Below are 18,158 nucleotides of genomic sequence, written 5' to 3'. Positions count from 1 at the left end.
ATTTTTTGAGAACATATTCACTTTAATTGCTGCTGGTAGAAGAACATTTTTAGTAATCTCTTATCATAGCACCTAATTTTTGTTTTTTACATTACAGTTCAGGGATCGATGGTCGTCCCTGCAGCAGCGGCAGAAGTTGCCAAATCAGCTTTAGTGTGACAAGAAAAAAATCAATAATGTGATGTGTCTGTCGATGCACCAACGCTGCAAGTTGTGATTGATGCAATGCTCTGCTGACTGAAGGACACAGAGTTCTGCATATCTTGTATATTTTTAGACACAATAGCTTGGCTTAGCACAAGTTACCAAACAGACACCTAAACCCTTGTTTGCCAATAGATATCGATAGAACTTTCTTTATTAGAGCTCTCTATTCCTTGTTTTTCAGTTAGCAATTGAGACCTACAAGTATGTTACCAAGTGAAAGACAAGAATCTCCAACTGTGTGATTTCAAGTTTTATTTTAGGGTTGTTAATAGGAGCAAAGAGTCTCAGCTGACTGTCTAAAGATAAAAAGAATAGTCTCAAAATGACTGGAAGGCTTTTTTAAGCTGCAGATTTTTGTTTTATTTTTTAAAATCTCACAGTGGGATTTATTTATTAATGGTTGCCATTATTGTTCTTTCTCTTGCTTTGTGGAGTCCAACAGTTTCATTACTTTTTATGGTCAATGATGCAAAAAATCAAGCTAAATTTGAATTTAAACTGGACTTGGTGAAAGGCATAGTTTAGGGTCCTCAGTGTTTAGAAATACTTTGACTTTTAGGAAAACAGTTTTCCAGTGAAATCATGTTTTTATCTGGTTAATGCCTGAGTAAACAAAGCTGTAAACAAAGTTAATTCAGTTTTACCAAACTTGCATGAAGACTAGTTAACTTCTAATAGGAGGTTATTTGAAACTTGGGGCTTGTAGCCATAACACATGTAGGTTGATATCAAAGCTAAATGATATCCATTTCTGTCATGCTTTATCCCTGCAGGGGTCACGAGGGCTTCTGGTGTCCATCTCAAGCTGATATCACTGGGGGAAAAAAACCTTATAAGCATGTGTGTTGATGGGAGTGAATTAAAAGGAATCAATCTGCTTTAGTCGAAAACATCATGGAAATGAGCTAATCTTTATATATAGCTATATAAATATTCACTGTAAGAACAGTAGATGTTTATCTTCATGTGGCAAATTGCATTCTATGTAATCCTATAAAAAGTTTATTTTTTGTTTTTATCTTTTTGTTCTATTGGTTATAAAATTGAGATGTCGCTTGAAACATGGGGGGGGGAAATAAAAATAATATATACATGAATATGGTTGTGTACGTCTAACTCTATGCACTCCATTAAAAGTTGAGATCCCTTTATATATGAAAATAGATGCATGAGAACCTCCAACTATAAAGCAAAGATGTGTCCTGACTGACAGTGTAGGTTTTAGACCCTTTTTAGCAGTCAGAAGGAAAGGCGGGATCTATTTTGATTTCTGGCAGCGTCGACTCTGGTCAGCAGCATGTTGAGTTTATCTGAGCTGGCAGTTCTGCAGCCGGTGGGCAGCTGACAGTGAGGCGGTACTGGCCTACAGTGGTTGCATTGATGTGGTTCTGGTTGGAGATGAGCTATAGGACGACCCGCATGTGGAAAAACAAAACTGAGGGATGTTTTTTTTTTTTTTTTTTTTTTTTTTTTTTTTTTTAAGGACGCCACTGTTTTTCTTCATTTAGAGGATTTTCATTGGATTCACTGTTGGATCAACAGCTGCAGGCAGAGCAACCGACCTCAGCTGAGCCTCACTGATAAAAGTTAAACCTTATAAAAAGAGTTGTCCCTTAAAAAAAACTAATAATATGTGTGTATTTTTATGTTATTAAGGGAAGGAACATTTTATGTTTTTCCCATGGAAATGAAATTCCTTTTTAATTGTTGTTTTTTTGGTTGTATTTTCCCTGTTCTGTTTTTAATCCATTTATTAAGATGAACTTTGCAAGACAAATAGATCTTGTTAAAATCTACTTATGTATAATCTTATAACCAGTGGTCGAGTTTAAAAAAAAAAAGAGAGAAAGAAAGAAAGAAGGGGGATGGTGTTTTTTTGTTTTTTGTTGTAAGCATACATAGCCTAATTAATATAGTTCGTTAACCTAAAGCACTATGCATGGTATGGTTGCTACATGTCATGATAGGACACTTCTTTGAATTTACTTTGGAAGTTAATCTATTAAGGTTTGGAACAAAACCTCACAAAACATTGCAATTGAACGTGAATGCAGTATTTTTTTTTATTCAATTGATTAAATTGAAACAGCTGAAATAATTTTCAAAATCTGAAAAAAATCCGCTTACAAATTCAAATACATTCAAATTAGCCTGAATATGAAGTAAGCCTATATAAAATCTCATAATTTTACTCGCCTTTCAAATATTTAGTTAGCGTATTTATTTTATAAAATATTGTTTATCAGAAATCAGTATGGCTTCTATTGGCAAATTAAAGTAAATTGCTTAATTAAGATGCATTTTTCAAACCTTCGATTCTCTCCTCCGGGTTTCCTCCAATGCTCTTGGCCGCAGCTCCACTTGTCTCACCAGCATCGTCTAGATTCTGGCTTTCACCTAGCAAAACAGCAGTGGTTTACAGATTAATTTTTTGTTTGATTCACAACCAAAATGCTCATTTTGAATGTTCAGCAATGCCTATATACTCTAGACTAATTCTCGTGTATCATGACAACTTTAAAGACAGAAAAATGTTTATGCTTCAAACTAGTTTACCTAGTTTTGCATGGTATCGCTGTGTCCAGAGATTAGGACTTCTACAAAGCTTATAAATGTTCTGACTCTTGACTTCCATGAAGTGTTAGTTTTTGCCTTCTTAAAAATGAAGTCCCTCGTATCGTGTTTTCCTTGCCGCTTGGCCGTGATGCTGTTCAGAACACCTTAACCTGCAGTAACCTGCTCTGCTGGTTGCACCACTGAGGTCGAAAATGAAATGGCATGTGCCCTCTGGGCCGCTGTAATTTGGTCAGGCTACTCGTAAGCGCACAGCCTGATTATTGCCATTACTGTTAATATGTAATAGAAGTTTACACATTGAGTGATAAAATGTTACAGGGTATGATATGGGGTAATGGTCATTTAAGAAGGGGGATGTTTTTTAAGATAGTTTTATAAGAAGGGGAATGCCATCCCCTCTCATCCCCCCTCAAGTCGAGTACTGCTTTTAACTATTGACCTAATTCACTCTAATTCTAGTTTAATTATAAAGATACATTTCATTCTCTATTATAAAATGATTCCGGTAGACAAAGGAATCTCACCTGGAAAACTATCGATGAGAGGATGAACAAACTGTCCACAGTTTTAATAGCAGAGCTCCATTGATGGCTTATTTTGTGGAAGAGATACCTAAATAAAGAAGTGCTGAGCCAGAGATAGTTTTGAGATGGAAAAAAGGAAGAGAACAGTTAATGAAAGCAATAACAGAAAATGTTAAGATACATGGTAAGAATAGTTAGGTGAAAATCAGACTGAGGAAAGCTATTTGTCATGTCCTCCTGCTGCCCATTCTGTAGCAGCAGAACTACAGAGGTGGGTCTTCATCAAAAAGGACAGTTTAAGGCCTAGTCTAAGAGTTTTAAATCTAACAATATATAATCTATTGATTAATATTTCCATCAAGAATCTGCGGGAGTGTTTGTTTTTTCTTAAGTGTATTGATGGTGAATGCTGTAATAAAAACAGCTGATACTTTCTTTTTAAGACCTTCCTTGCTCCCTCTTCAGGTTTTTCTGTGATGGGCTGTAACAGAGGTGTGAGCTAACCGCTCTGACCACTACTGCAAAAGCTCTGCTGCTGTCTGGCTGCGTATTAAGCTTTCACTCCATGCTCCATGTGTGGTATTTGACTGGGACTCCCAGAATGTGCCACCCTCCAGCCAGCACCGACCCATAAAGCAGCAGCTCGTTGTGAGGGAGCCAGGGTGGTCTAATCTAACTGCTTGCTGCTGCTTTTGTCTAACAAACCTCTCCGTGTTTTCCTTCTGCTGTTGAGGACTCCTCCTCTCTCTGTCTGGACTGTTCTGCCTCTCAGGCCGCTGAAGAAACAAAGCTGTCTTCTGTCTGGACATCTGTCCATCTGTCTTCTTTTCTCTAAAAAGGTAAGTCCTTCTTCCCTTTGACCACTTGGCAAGATTGGATTAACTTTTGTATTCATGCTCTTCTTAAATTTTACAGGCGCATTCTTACTTACTTTCTTGGGACTGTGATTAGTAATTGACTTATGCATCATCCAGCTGATATTTCTCCATATATTAGCATTTATTTTCCCCTTGTATCGGTAAAAGCTGATGCGTGCACGTGATTTGTTAATGCTTCTTTTTTATTTAGTATGACACTTGTTTAACATTTGTTTTCATTTTGTATTTTATCATTTAATTAGAGGAAGAGAAACAAACATCAACTGGAGGCATCTGGTTGCTTTTCATAGGAACTGTAGTTAGGGTTATTGTCTTTGTGATGTACTGTATTCTGTTGGCAGCTCTTTAAAATATGCACAGAAGAATTTACCTCTGGTATCAGGCTGACAGCTGCACTGATAGGTTTCAAACAACTATCCTGCCTGTTCTCTGACTAACCTCTGCAGCAACATAATTAAAACCTGTTCTGGTGGTAATAGACGGGTATTTTCGGTTTAAAGCTATTTTACCTCTGATGTGACTCACCTGTTGAATTGCCAAGACACTGTTTAACAAACTGTGATGTTCCTGGCAGTAAGGTGTGTATCAGCTTAGTGTTGTTCAAAATCTAAGTTTTTTAAGTTATTTTCCCCTTGGATTGAAGGTGATCTGCCCAGTACCCAAGTGGGATGTCCATGTTTATGATAAATACAATTGCATTAATTGAGAGTTTATAATCACAAATTGAATTGAATTAATTTAAACCTCTAGTTGCTCTCTACAGGATGCTATGAGATTCTTTTGGTGCTGTAACTTGGAGTCAAAATACCATATTTTAATAGCGTAAGTTAAAAAGAAAAGTGGAAGATGTGCTCTTATTCCTTTTATCATAAATGAGAAGCAACTATTATCCCAGCTGATTGGCATATATATGTTAACCGATATGCCACAATGAATCACGCATACTTTTATTAATCATTTTGTAGTAGCAGAATATCAGGAAGATTGGACCAAATCGCCAAAGGACTATGGAGAGACGCTTTTTGAATCAAACCCAAAATGCTTCACTTAAGTTCTGCAATAAATGTTACAATCTTGCATGTTAAAGATTTTCTTAAAATCTGAGATAATATTTGACCTGTTGATGACAAAACGAATTCTTATAATTACTAAATGACAACAAAATGTGGTTATCCTAGCTGAACTGCAAAAGGATAGGTTTAGCTCTGATTTTACTTTTTAAAAAATAGTCTTATACTGTTTGTAAATAGGTGGACCTAAGAACTAGAATGATGAGCTCCTGCATTTCTTTATTTATTTATATATATATATATATATATATATATATATATATATATATATATATATATATATATATATATATATATATATATATATATATATATATATATATATATAATTTCCTTTGATTATTTTAAACACTTAGTCAGGCTATCTGCTCAAGTAGGAGACCAGGAATGATTTTGAAGCTATATCAGTTTGAGTGATCAGTGTTTCCTCAATATGCATGATGGTTTGAACTACTTTAGTGGGCATCATTTATGTTTTACAACCTCAAATATCTCTAAACTACAAAATTTGTTGTTTTTTTCCACTGTAAGACTTTCTTTCAGTGAGTGGCTTGCTATGAGCAGCAGCATGTGAGGGAGCCCAAGTCCTCTTAATGAATCAACTTTGTCAAAAAAACTAGGACTTTAAATTTATCTAGACTAGATGGTAAAGAGCTATTCTAGCCTGATTTATTTTGGGAGGAAAGAGTGATGACCTTCTTTTGAGTGTTTGACTTTAATCTTTCTTTAGTTAACCTTAGACATGACAGACTGAGGCAAAGCCTGACATTAGGTTTCAGTCTAACCATGATTTCTTTTTTCTTCATTCTTTGAACATTAAGCCTCTCATTTCACAAGCTCAACAGCTGGCTGGCAGTAACAATCTCCATCTGCTGTTTGCATTTCTAGATATTTTAAGCCTTCTGGCTATGCTGTATGTAAATACTGAACCTTTGCTGGAATGTGGTGCAGCTTAAAGTGAGGGGGTCTTGTGGTCCTTCACATGCTCCATGCGACGCAGAAAATGGCTCCGCCCATCTACAGGGAAACCATTCGTTTACTTTAATCAGATTAATGGTTGTGAGTTTACCATCTGAGCTTACAGTATAAGGTCTAGTCCAGCCTTTCTCTGTCACTTCCACCTCCTCCTCCTGCTCTTCACTGGCATGACCCAGTTTTCAATGAAGTAACAACAAAAATCTCCTACTGTAACAGATTTCTCTATCGCTCCCATCACCCACCTCTTTAGCCAGTTAGACTCAAGCCTGTCCAGATTGTGAGTGAGAATTATTTCTGATCCTCTTTGTTTTTCGGACTAGTGGTGGTTAGGTTTCACTTTAAGCAAACTGTTATTGTTCCATGCAATTGACATGGAAAGTACAGAATTATATTTCATTGCCATAGTTTCAGCCAATATTACCATATTTTTTCTGTGGAAGTATTTCATTTTGTTTTAGCCAGTATTGTACATCAGTTTGTGCAAAATCAAGTTGAAAAATATGCTATGCCTTAAATCCTGCTTTAAAGCTTTACCACCCGCACCTATTTTATTTGGTTTAAATGTGAGGATCACTCCTCTCCTTGTTCCTTTCATCTTTTAGTCTTTCATATCTTTGGCATTTCCATCCTGTTGTTATGCTTTTGGTTTTGGAACACAGACTGACCTGCAGATTTTAAACACATGCACAATAACAAGCCTAAAGGCAGACATATTGAGGAAACGGGAACACTAGATTGTGACAAAACAATCCAACAACCTGCATAACAGAAAAAAAGATTTATTAGTTTTATATTTAAAATTTATTCGCACCACTAAACAAACGGTTACTTCCTCTAATCAGCTATTAGTGATTTGAGGCATAGCGAGTATCATTACTTCTAAAAGTTGATACAAAAGGGCTCTTTTTGCAGCTAATCTGCATAGTAGGGCTGGGCGATAATTCAATAACGACATATATCGATCGATAGACGTGTGGCGCAATAGAAAAAAAGAGGGTCGATAAAAGTTTGATAAAAAAACGCAGTTTTCCTTCGTTCTCATTGTAGCCTATCATGTAGGTTTATGCTAGTCACTACTTCCTTCCAACCAATCGCAATCGCGGACCCAGGCCCGCCGTTACAAAGCGCCGCCCTCTCAAACCACAACACAGAGCACATGAAGATGTCGCAGCAAGGAGAGGTGGAGGAAATTGTTCCAAAGAAGGGTTTTTGTAATTTGGCAGTATTTCGGTTATGGCAAGTCGGACACAAAACAAACCACAATCATCTGTAAAATTTGTAGGGAACCAGTGAAAACGACGTCTAATAACACAACCAACTTGTTTTATCACCTCAGCCGCTCACACCCGCCGCAGTACGAGCTGTGTAGACCCCGGCGCGGCTCTGCATAATCCCCCGAGGAATATTCGGGAATTTCTGCCAAATCAAAGCAGGCGTCGCAGGCTAAATTGGGCTTCCTGGTTTGTGATAAATACAACAAAGCGTCCAAGCGGCACAAGGACATTACTCATGCTGTAACATGCTTCATAGCAAAGAATACGCTGCCGTCGTCTGCTGTTGAAAAACCTGGGTTCAAACAGCGGCTCGCCACTCTGGATCCACGATACGAAGTTCCGGACCGAAAGTTTTTCTCAAACACAGCGCTGTCAATATTTAATAACATAACTCAGGTCTCTTAAGTTATTTTTCTTTAAAACAATTCTGTTATGGCTAAAAAAGTTGGTTAAATAAATATTTAATTGGAAGTCTGTGTTTGTGTTCTTTATTAAAATTAAATCATTTAGCAATATAAAATGTCCAGGCAGAGCTGCACATAAAATATGGTTTCAGATCTTTTCAATAATTATCGATATCGATCAATATGTATTTTTTTTTATCGATAAGCTTTTTTTCTATATCGCCCAGCCCTACTGCACAGTTAGCAGGTATGGGGAAAAATTTGATTTGGCAATTATATAGGCTATATCGTGATTTTTGGCTGCTCGATATAATATCGACCTTTCAGTTCCTAATATCGATATTAAAAATACAAAACATTTTTATCTAAAACAGTGAGGGGAAATTGAGTTTTATGGCAATATATAGTGATATCAGAATACTGTGATAATATCGTATTGTGACCCAAGTATCATATTGTATCGCAACACCCAGCGGCGTAGGAAGCGGGGTCTCCCTAAAAAATAACCAGAATATATGTTTAGAGTAAAGATTGACTAGTGTTTACACAAGCACACAATTTCAAATCTGCTGAGCTTGCTGTGCAAGAAAATGTAAAATATACGTATAAAGAAATATAACAGGAAGTACTGCTAAAACAAACTAAATGTTAAATAATGTAGATATTGGTTTAAAAAAATTCTTCAGATTTGGAAATCTGGAAGGAATACATAATTCTGAAATTAATCAACAAATCTGGTAAAAAAAAAAAAATAAATAAAAAATAAAAGTTGCACTTTTTTACTTGAGGAATTTGTTGAATAACTTCATAATTATGAGTTTAACTAGTTGGAGGTAATGCTACATTTCTCTGCTTCCTGTCCTGCTCATAAAAGGTAAACATTATAAACCCACCATTAATTTTCTACACTATTTGGAAAACACAACACAAATGTAATATAACAAAAGTATGTTTAACAACAAACATGTTAGCATCAAGCCATAGCCATGTCTGTTTTAGAGACTAGCTCTCTTCTGCTCCTCCATTAATGAGGTGGACCCCACGGGCACGTAAAAAGTTGCCTAATTCTGTCATTTTCCACCAATGTGTCACTGGCTCTCTCAAACAACTCACATCTTTGTCAGTGAAGCTGAGTGCTCCACATCTCTGCCTTCATGGTGCCCATCTACATTAAGATCCAAAATTCTGAGAAAAAAAGTCAGAATTCTGAGAAAAAAAAGTCTTAATTCTGAAAATAAAAGCCAGGATTCTGACTTTTTTCCCGTATTAAACTGAAACAAAATGTAAAAATCACTTAACTTTTTTTTTTTTCCAGTGGCCCTAATCCTCTTCCGTAGTCTTGGGCTGATCACTCATCCAATATTTAACTGCTAACTTTCTCTAGACGTTTGCCACGCTAGCCAAAATGTTTTTTTTTATATATTTTTTTTATATCTCATTTCAGTACAATGCCACCACCAACTAAAAGGCTGAAACAGCAGTAGGACTTACTCAGATTTTTTTAAAAGAGAAACGTCAGTGTGAGTAACAGTCACCTAACACAACTTGTGTTGAAATTAGCCCGGTCTGGGCGTGCGTTTTACGAGGATTTTTTATTTTTTGCATGGTTTTGATTCGCCGAAATGGACAGATGTTATACCTGCCGCGCTCCTGATCGTTAGTTAACCACAGGGAGAATTAATTCTAATTCTTAGCAGCGGCGGCCGCATTGGTCGTGCAGCGGACTGCTGCACAACCACTAATTAACCAACTAATTAACTTCTGCACCTTTATTTCCTCAAACTGCTGGCTCCTCTTTTTACACTATAAACAGATTAACACAACATTGACAACTCTGTAGTTTTCTCTGTTCTGTACTGCAAATTGGAATTAAAGGCGCCATTTCTACCAAAGGTCTGGACAGACTGGCCACCTGTCTAGGGTGGACCCCGCACCAGCACCTCCCGACCCCACTAAGGGACAGGGTGTACAGAAAATGGAAGGATGGATGGATTTCTACCAAAGGTTGATAATGCGTTTTTGAACCAGATGCTTCAAAGCGCCCTGTCCATAATTCTTCAACACACTGTCAGCTCCCTCTGTCAGTCAACCTATATAAATTCATTTTTGACCATTATTGCAAGTTTGACAAAATAAAACATATCAAACTTTGCACTTGTGTGGCCTACTGAATTGTTTTGATTTTCTAGTGCGTATGCGGACACTAAATATGCCAAGGGCTGAAGCCCTTGAAAGACATCTCCCTTTGCTTAATAAAAGACTCCAGTCATTTTGTTTGGTGATATGCTCACATCTTATGAACAAATGCATTATGTTAATTTTAAATGCATTATTTTTACAAACACATTTATAAAGGAATAAAGTAAAAGATTAAATAGCCTTTTTTTTAAGTAGCGTACTTAAGATATGTTTCTGTTGAATATTTACGAATCTCAGATTTCCGACATGTGTCCCCCCCCAATTGTAAACATATTCCTACGCCCTTGGCAACACCCATTCAAATACTCACCCCTAGTGCCTGGTATGTCTATACTTTAAAGCTACAGTGTGTCATTTTCAGTAACAGCAGATTAGGAACAGACCAATGTTTTACTGAAGGATGCTTTGGAGATGAGCTTTTTGTTCAATCAAAATGAAAAATTGAGAAAATATTATTAAATGATAAAAGAGGTTTGTTGGTGCCTTTAAAAAAAATTGCCCTTTAGGACTGTTTCATAGACCTACCTCCAGCGCAGACACCCACCGACTGCTGCCTTCCCTCCCCTTTGCTCCTCTGATCCTTAGCGGACCTCCGTCCATCACCACCAGTTAGACTCTAGGGACTAGCCTCGGCCTGCCGCCATCTTTTCTTGTTCTGTCTTGCTGGCGGGCTTCTCTGATGCCCTCCTGTGTACCTTAAGATAAGCCACAGCCCCTCTCTTTTGCCTTCAGCGTTCTGTCTGCGCTGCTGACTTATCCAGTCTTCTGCCGTCTTGCTTCTATCCTACGTAGTTAGCCTCTATAACTAAAGCCCAGGTCAGCTGTAACCTCTCCCGGGTCTTCAGGACTCTGTTTACCAAGACGACTTCTCTGATCTACTGCTATGCTCCTGAACTCTCCTTTGCTAGTGCTAGCAAGCTACCGCCTCTATCGCTATGGTTCTTTGGCTAAAAATAATAACAAATAATAAATAATAATAATCATAATAAACATTTAAGGCAGAGTTTCATATAAGGATAAATAGAAGTAAAAGAAAGCACAAAGTAAAGGAACAACACTCCTTTACTTTCTCATAATTAACCTCATCAAGCTTATCAACTTTAAGGTGGGTAAGATTACTTTTAATTAATATCACATGGTCTGCATTTATGTTGAGATGTTTCTCCCATCTAACTTACCAGTTAGATCCTTAAGGCGGATGTTGTTTTTTCCCTGACAGCAGCAATCTGGCTATCAGAATCGGTGCAGGACAGGGGAAATATGCAGTTCCAACATGTCTTGACTTATGTGTTGTCTCAAAAGCGCATTGCTTCAAAAATAAATATGAGACCACACCTAAAGCTATAGTCTAAAATGAATTCCCTCATGCTTATTTGCTTTCCACACAGAGCGTTAGTTGAAGAGCGAGGCCACTGTTAGCCTGTTTATTTTTTGTTTTGATGAAATATGTTGATAAAACCTATTGGGGACATTCCTATTGCCCTGTTTCCTAAATGTTATGCTTTGCATTTGAATGTCTAAATTTTGACACTTTCTTTTTTTACTCATCTTGATCTTGACTTTTCAAGATATTTTAAGACAGCTGCTGTTAATAGACTTCACTTTTGGTTCCGATGGTACAAAAATGTTGGTCCAAACATCAGACCAGGGGAAGGGGAAATCTAAACTGATCACGGTGTCTATGTCACGGTCTGAAGTCTTGTATCTGTTGTTTGTTTGCTGTGGGTGATAGAAACAAGGTGGTTGAACCCAAGGACAGGATCAGTCAACGTCTGCTGGGTAAATATTTATTCCACAGGGATCCAACATCCAACCATCTGTTTAATAATGTGTAGCTGCTCCAGGGTGCACCATGCAATTGATAGAAAAATAAGCATATAGAGGTGCTTTAAATCAGATCTTGTTTTGGTGTGATTAGTTTTTCAAAGGCGTACAGAAGAAACAGTTTACTTAATGATCAAGTCTGCTTTGTCTCAATCAATACCTTCTGTAGTTGAGAAAGCTTTAGATAGAAGTGAGTGTCTTATCAATGTCTTCTAAGGTCATGTGGGCCCCAATAGAGGCTTTAGTTACGACAGAAGCTTTACATAAGAACTTTGTGTTTGTTTAAAGAAAAAAACAACTTTAAAGTAAAATTAGAATGCAAACAAATGTATTTTATAACTTTTTAAAAATATTTTTAAATGGAAAAAAAACATCTGTAAGATTTGCTAAACTTGCACATGGTGCAGCAGGCAGACATGTGGTTCACTACATGTCACTGTCGTTTTGATTGGCTTAAAGGATCCTATAGAACATGGACTTTGATTTCATGGCAATTGTGCACTGATGTGCAGAAACACTATTTTCTGCTTGTGGATATCCGACTAATGAGGTTCGTCTGTATGTTTTGGACCAAAGTGTATAATCCTTTTCTGCTGGCTGAAACTGGACAGTAACCGCTGAATGTGCACAAGCTCTCATCTTTTCTTGTCACTTTTATTTCAAACATGGTATTTATTTATAAAATAAACTGTGTTGTTAAACCAACTTATGAGGTAAAGATATATTTTATTTCCCAGAGATTATTATAAAAAGTTTTTTGGACCAAATTATTAGACCTACGAGCCTCTGCAATCTGGATGTTCAGCTTTGGTCTGTGTTGACTAAGCAGATAAGTTGTTCTCGTGGAAAAAAGATGGCATGCAAGACATACAAGTACATCTAAGAATTTGTTTTGTTGTTTAATTTATTTGCTAATTCTTAGAAAGTAAACTTCTGTGTTTTATACAGTAGTGGAATAAGTCCCACCATCTTTCATGACAAACAGATTGATAAAGGTGCTATTAACATTTACTTTTCACCACGTTTTGTTACAACCAAAGCAAAGTAATCCTTGGATAGAAGGCAAAATCTGTTAAATTTAGTTTGGAAGGCTATTTACACAGAAAGCATTCATTATTTGCTCAGGTAATGTAAATAGGTGGCAGTGTGTCATCAGTAATCTTGTCTGAGATGCAGATTTGGCATGAAACTAGAGTTATTACTACAATTCATAAACAACTTTTGCCTGAGTCCTTTCATAGAAAAGTATATTTTTTCTTTGAGATAAATCTACTGCAAGAAAGGCTTTACCTGTTCGTAAACCTCTAAGCAAAACTCACTTCTGCAAAAAGATCAATGGGAATAAATAAATGAAAAAACAGCCAAAGTATTAAAAAGCTCTTCTAGAAACCCGAAGAATTGGTGATAGATCGCTTGCAAAGATTAGAGTAGTTCTGATTTTTTTCGGTCCTGTCTTTCTTTTTTACTTTGATTTATTTTCAACATATAGAGAGATACCCTATGTTTGTAAAATAATGATTTGTAATGGCCTTCAGTGTCTGTGAATGAGTTTTAACCTCTGCAGCAGTAATTGGTGATCTATGGTGGATTCAGAATCTCATGTTCCAGCATGTCGAAGGGAGAGGTCTCTGCAGCTGATGGTATATTTGCCACCCTTCTGTGGAAAAACACCCATTTGGCTGTTAATTTGTTGCCTCCACAGTCTGTGAGAACGACTTCACATATCTGGGGCATTATGTTTGTCGCTTAAGCCCTTAGGATAACATATACGTCCCAGGTCTTTGCAGATACAGACACACATATGATTAAACTGTTAGACTTGATCCTTTTTGGTCACAGGTTCTTGCTTGCGCAGCTTCACTCTTTCTACCGCAGGCTGCTTTGTCTTGGCAAAGTGAAGGAAGAGCAACCTCGTTTATTTACACCCACTGGCACATTGTTCCCTGCAGATCCTCACCAAGGTTACCGTTCTACGCTGGGTCTAATTTAGCTGCTGGGGGAAAGGCAGCTATTGACAGTAAAAAAGGAAAAACTGTGAAACATCCAAGAACTTTTCTCAGCCTTGTCAAGTTGAGCCTTGCCAAACACCGTCATACCAAACATATTCACCTCAGACATGTAGCTTTAAGAGAAAAGCACCTAGGAACAGAAATATGGGCAGTTTGGTAGTTTTGGGATTAAGGAAACTGCTGCAGTTTTTTTTCTCTGTGCCAATGAAAACCAGCCAATTTACATGCTCAGAGAGGATTAAAGAAGGGACAGATGAAGATTTCATCTGTCAGCCTTGATAGTTGAACTTCTTCCTCCAAAAATAAAGGGACTTACTGAGGATTAAAATGAAATGAAAATGAACAAAAACACAAAAGGATAAGAATTTGACTTTTGAAGAATTTGAAGGGTTGTGTTTTCAGGAGGAGTTAAATTAGGATAAGTGTCAGTTTAAAGCACCATATCAGTTGTGTCATCGTATGATTATAGAAATGAGAGAGATTAGAAAGCATAAAAGCCCATTTCTGGTTGGATGTCTGCATAAAATCGGACACAACAAAAATGGTTCCCTGACTGTGTACGCAATATTACCTGCTGCTGGAAGCTCCCTGGTCTTTTATCTGATTTTTGATCAGTTCCTTACAAAGTATTTACACCCCTTGTCACATTACAAAATAAAAATGTCACTGGATTGTGTTTATTTTGTGTAACCAACCTTCTCAAAGTGGATGTTGTTTGCAAAATACAAGAATAAAAGATAAAATCTTAATCCATGGCATGCATTTAATTGACTTGATTACCCCTAAATTAAAAACCCTGCAAACAGCTTTGTTCCATATTATTGTAACTAGTGAAAGACTAGTAATTACAAATACAGATCAGGAATACATTTTTAAATAGGTTTTAACCAGGATTAAGCTATAAAACAATATCTCAAGCTCTAACCATCCAACAGAGCTCTGCTTGGTCCGTCATCGCAACATGGAAAGAGGACAGGTGGACTTCAGATATACCAAGATATGTAGACCCATCTGAATATACAGGTTTAGTAAGGAGAGCATTGATTGGTTGAGTATTTTTTAGATAAAAGATATTGAGAGCTGCTGTCGATGATCCAAAGAATTAATTGTGACTCCAGAGCTGCAGGCTGGAGACCCCTGGTGATGATTAAAATGCATCCATATGTTAAAATGGTCCTATGACATTTGAAAACTAAGTCATAGTAAAGAAAATAAAAAAGCTATATCTGAATTTAGAAAAGAAAACATGATATAAGATTCTGAGGTTTGAAGAGCTGCTGAGACTTGCCCTGTAGGAATCCAGCTGTTATGGTAGCTGATCGATTATTGAATGGGGGGAGGGGGTTGTATAGCAGCGCATGCAAGTTTTCCAGATTTTTTTTTTCCGTCACAAAAGATGTGATTTAGATTTTAATATTTCTTCACCTTTTTGTTTCTGGCTTTCATATAAATTCCCATAAAACACATAGAGTTTGGTGTATCAGAACAAGAGGAAACGGTCAGTTGCAAGGCGCTGTTTGGGGATGTTGGATCAGAACAGTTAGACAGAGAGAAGGCATTTGTAGTTGAACCTGATGTATGTTCACCTCTGAGTCTCTTGAGGACTTGAAGTTGTATTTTTTATGCAGCCCATTCCTTGGAACATGCTTTGTATAGATAAACTGTTTTTTTTCTTTTTTTTCTTGTACAGTTCAGTAATGACAGCTAGTCTCAGTGTGAATGTCTTTAATTTTTTTATATTTTAGTTAATCAGGTTTAACCTTTTAAGTCTAACTCTTTTTGTCCTTTCCTTGTGCAGTCTCGTGTGCAGCCGCCATCATTCTGTGCTGCAGGGCCGACCCCAACATGTCTTCCAATGGAGACGTTAGCATCCTTGACAGCTCTGACAGCTTCTGGGAGGTACAAATAAAGCTTTGCACAATATAATATTGCTTTGCTTAAATTTAGGGCTAAAGTCATGGAGTTTTATTGTATTTTTTCTTTTGTATCAGTTTTTGGGATGTTATAGAGATGACCTATTAAGGGATATTTCTAAGTACAGAATAGGGTGGAAACCATTCATCGTGATTAATCTATTATTGAAATAATCGTCATCTAATTTAGTAATCCATTAATCTTTCACTGGAGTATAGAGATTCTAAAGCATGCCATTAGCTGACAGTGAACCACGCAGTAATTATACCAAGATTGTAAAATAATGTATATTCATTTTGCATGTAAGATAAAAAAAAAACATTTTCATCTCTCAATATGCTCTATCCAGAACTCGAGTGTAAAAGGTTTAGTTTCACTGGTCCAGTTTCGTAAAAAATCTTCTTTAAGGAACCTTTTGCTATCCGATTCATAATCAATTCATCGAAGAAGAAAAAAATCGACAAATTAATCGATTTGCAAAATAATCGTTAGTCTCAGCCCTAGTCCAGAACCCTCGCAAATCCAGGGCTTTTAATACTGAGCTAAAGCCGGGATTTTTCCCTGTTTTTAAATCTGTGCTGTGCCACTTCCAAAAGCTCAACCCCAGTTTCTGTTCCTGCAGCCAGGTAACTATAAAAGGACTGTGAAGCGGATTGACGATGGCCACCGGCTGTGCAACGAGCTCGTCACCTGCTTCCACGAGAGGGCCAAGATCGAGAAGAGCTACGCTCTGCAGTTGAATGACTGGGCCAAGAGGTGGAGAGGAATTGTTGAAAAAGGTCAGTTATTTCAGTTGCAATTATGTATTATTTTTATATTGAAAGTCCAAACTAAGATCATAGGGTGATGCCACAACAATGATGCAACGAGATGTCAAAAAAAACTGGGGAACCTATTAAAAATGCCAGCAAGTTTTTAGGCTCAAAAAAGGTCAACTGTAAGTATTAACAGTTTTCCATCCAACAGGCCCTCAATATGGGACCCTGGAGAAGGCATGGCATGGCTTCATGCAGGCGGCCGACCGTCTCAGCGAACTGCACATGGAGCTCCGGGAGCGGCTGCAAGGGGAGGACAGTGAGAAGGTCCGCAACTGGCAGAAGGGTGCATTTCACAAGCAAATGATAGGAGGCTTCAGGGAGACAAAGGACGCAGATGACGGATTCAGGAAAGCTCAGAAACCCTGGGTCCGCAAGTTAAAAGAGGTGTGGAGATAGTCTAGTCATCCTTCGACGCTCTGTCTGTTCCATCTTTTTGTGTGTTCATCCCTCCAACAGTCCTCCTGTCTTTCTCCGTTTGACCTGACTTCCATCCGACTCTCCATTTATCAAATTTTTCCAAAGCCTATATTTAAGTTTAAAATAGAAACGATACATACTGTTTGTTTGTCCATTTCGTACTTAACCTCTAATACTTTCAACATTTACAAAAACAAAATCTATGGAAATTAGAGGCTAAAAAACACTTTGTGGAAAACATCCGGTCTCTGAAAAAATATAAAATACACAATCTTGGTTCTGCATCACTTTGAATAAGATTTGCATGAATCACGGTAGTTAATTTAAAACCTGTGTTTTTTTATTTTATATCTCCGTGCATAAAGGTTGAGTCCAGCAAGAAAAGCTACCATCAGGCCAAGAAGGAGGAGTGGACAGCCGTTACCAGGGAAACGCACGCTAAGGCTGACCCGTCCAAATCACAAGAGGAGGTGCGCAAATTCACGGTCCGAGTGGAGCGCTGCAGCCAGGAGGCTGAGAAGGTATGAAGCTAAAAAACATGCAGAAAGAGCTCATCTTGCTGCAGTCAGGGTGTGTCAGTTAGTCCAGTAAAACACACTGGCATGCGCCTCTGCCTTTAAAACATGACCGGGCTTGCATCTCTTCTGTTTCTGCGTGGGACAAAACCTCCTGCAGGGACCAAAAAGTAACAAAATCATGGAAATCTCAGTCTGAGTAAGATGACAGATCTGAAACGGGTTCTTTTATTCAGGGAGTGAGTTTTTAAACCTAGCAGTAAGAAGTGGTGCACAAACACAAGCATGTGGAGTTTCAGGCTACAGTTGTGAGCCGCCACACCTACAGGCAGGTAAATGAAACTTTAAAAACCACCCTGGTTGTTTGCATAACAACGGTTGCGGTTACTGACAGCATGAGGGGAATTGTCGATCCTTAACTGTTCCTTCTGAACCTGTAAAGACCTGAGGAATGTCTTTAAAGAAGCGCTTTAAAACCTGAGCTGTGGTGAAAACCAAGTCTCACTGAAGCAGGTGGATGTAACCAGTAACAGCTCCCTGATTGAACCAC

The 18,158-nt window shown here is 37.6% G+C and overlaps 1 protein-coding gene across 3 annotated transcripts in view; it reads left to right on the top strand.

Annotated features, from left to right (window-relative positions):
- pacsin3 (protein kinase C and casein kinase substrate in neurons 3) overlaps positions 1-18,158 on the top strand; it is a 36,782-nt gene that overhangs the window by 2,168 nt on the left and 16,456 nt on the right. The window contains exons 2-6 of one of the 3 annotated variants that reach the window (XM_038268712.1): positions 4,091-4,147; positions 15,743-15,843; positions 16,481-16,637; positions 16,825-17,060; positions 17,459-17,614. In XM_038268712.1, coding sequence (XP_038124640.1) covers positions 15,790-15,843; positions 16,481-16,637; positions 16,825-17,060; positions 17,459-17,614 — 603 coding nt within the window. In that variant the 5' untranslated portion in view covers positions 4,091-4,147; positions 15,743-15,789. Of the gene's footprint in view, positions 1-4,041; positions 4,148-15,742; positions 15,844-16,480; positions 16,638-16,824; positions 17,061-17,458; positions 17,615-18,158 lie in introns of all 3 variants that reach the window. The other 2 variants (XM_038268641.1, XM_038268571.1) reach the window with 2 other exon arrangements.

The sequence above is a fragment of the Cyprinodon tularosa genome, unplaced genomic scaffold (genome assembly GCF_016077235.1).
Source record: "Cyprinodon tularosa strain WSP-4 unplaced genomic scaffold, ASM1607723v1 ctg100, whole genome shotgun sequence".
In the NCBI taxonomy this organism is placed as follows: Eukaryota; Metazoa; Chordata; class Actinopteri; order Cyprinodontiformes; family Cyprinodontidae; genus Cyprinodon; species Cyprinodon tularosa.
Note: the sequence above shows the minus strand (reverse complement) of the source record. Positions and strands in the feature narration are given on the sequence as shown.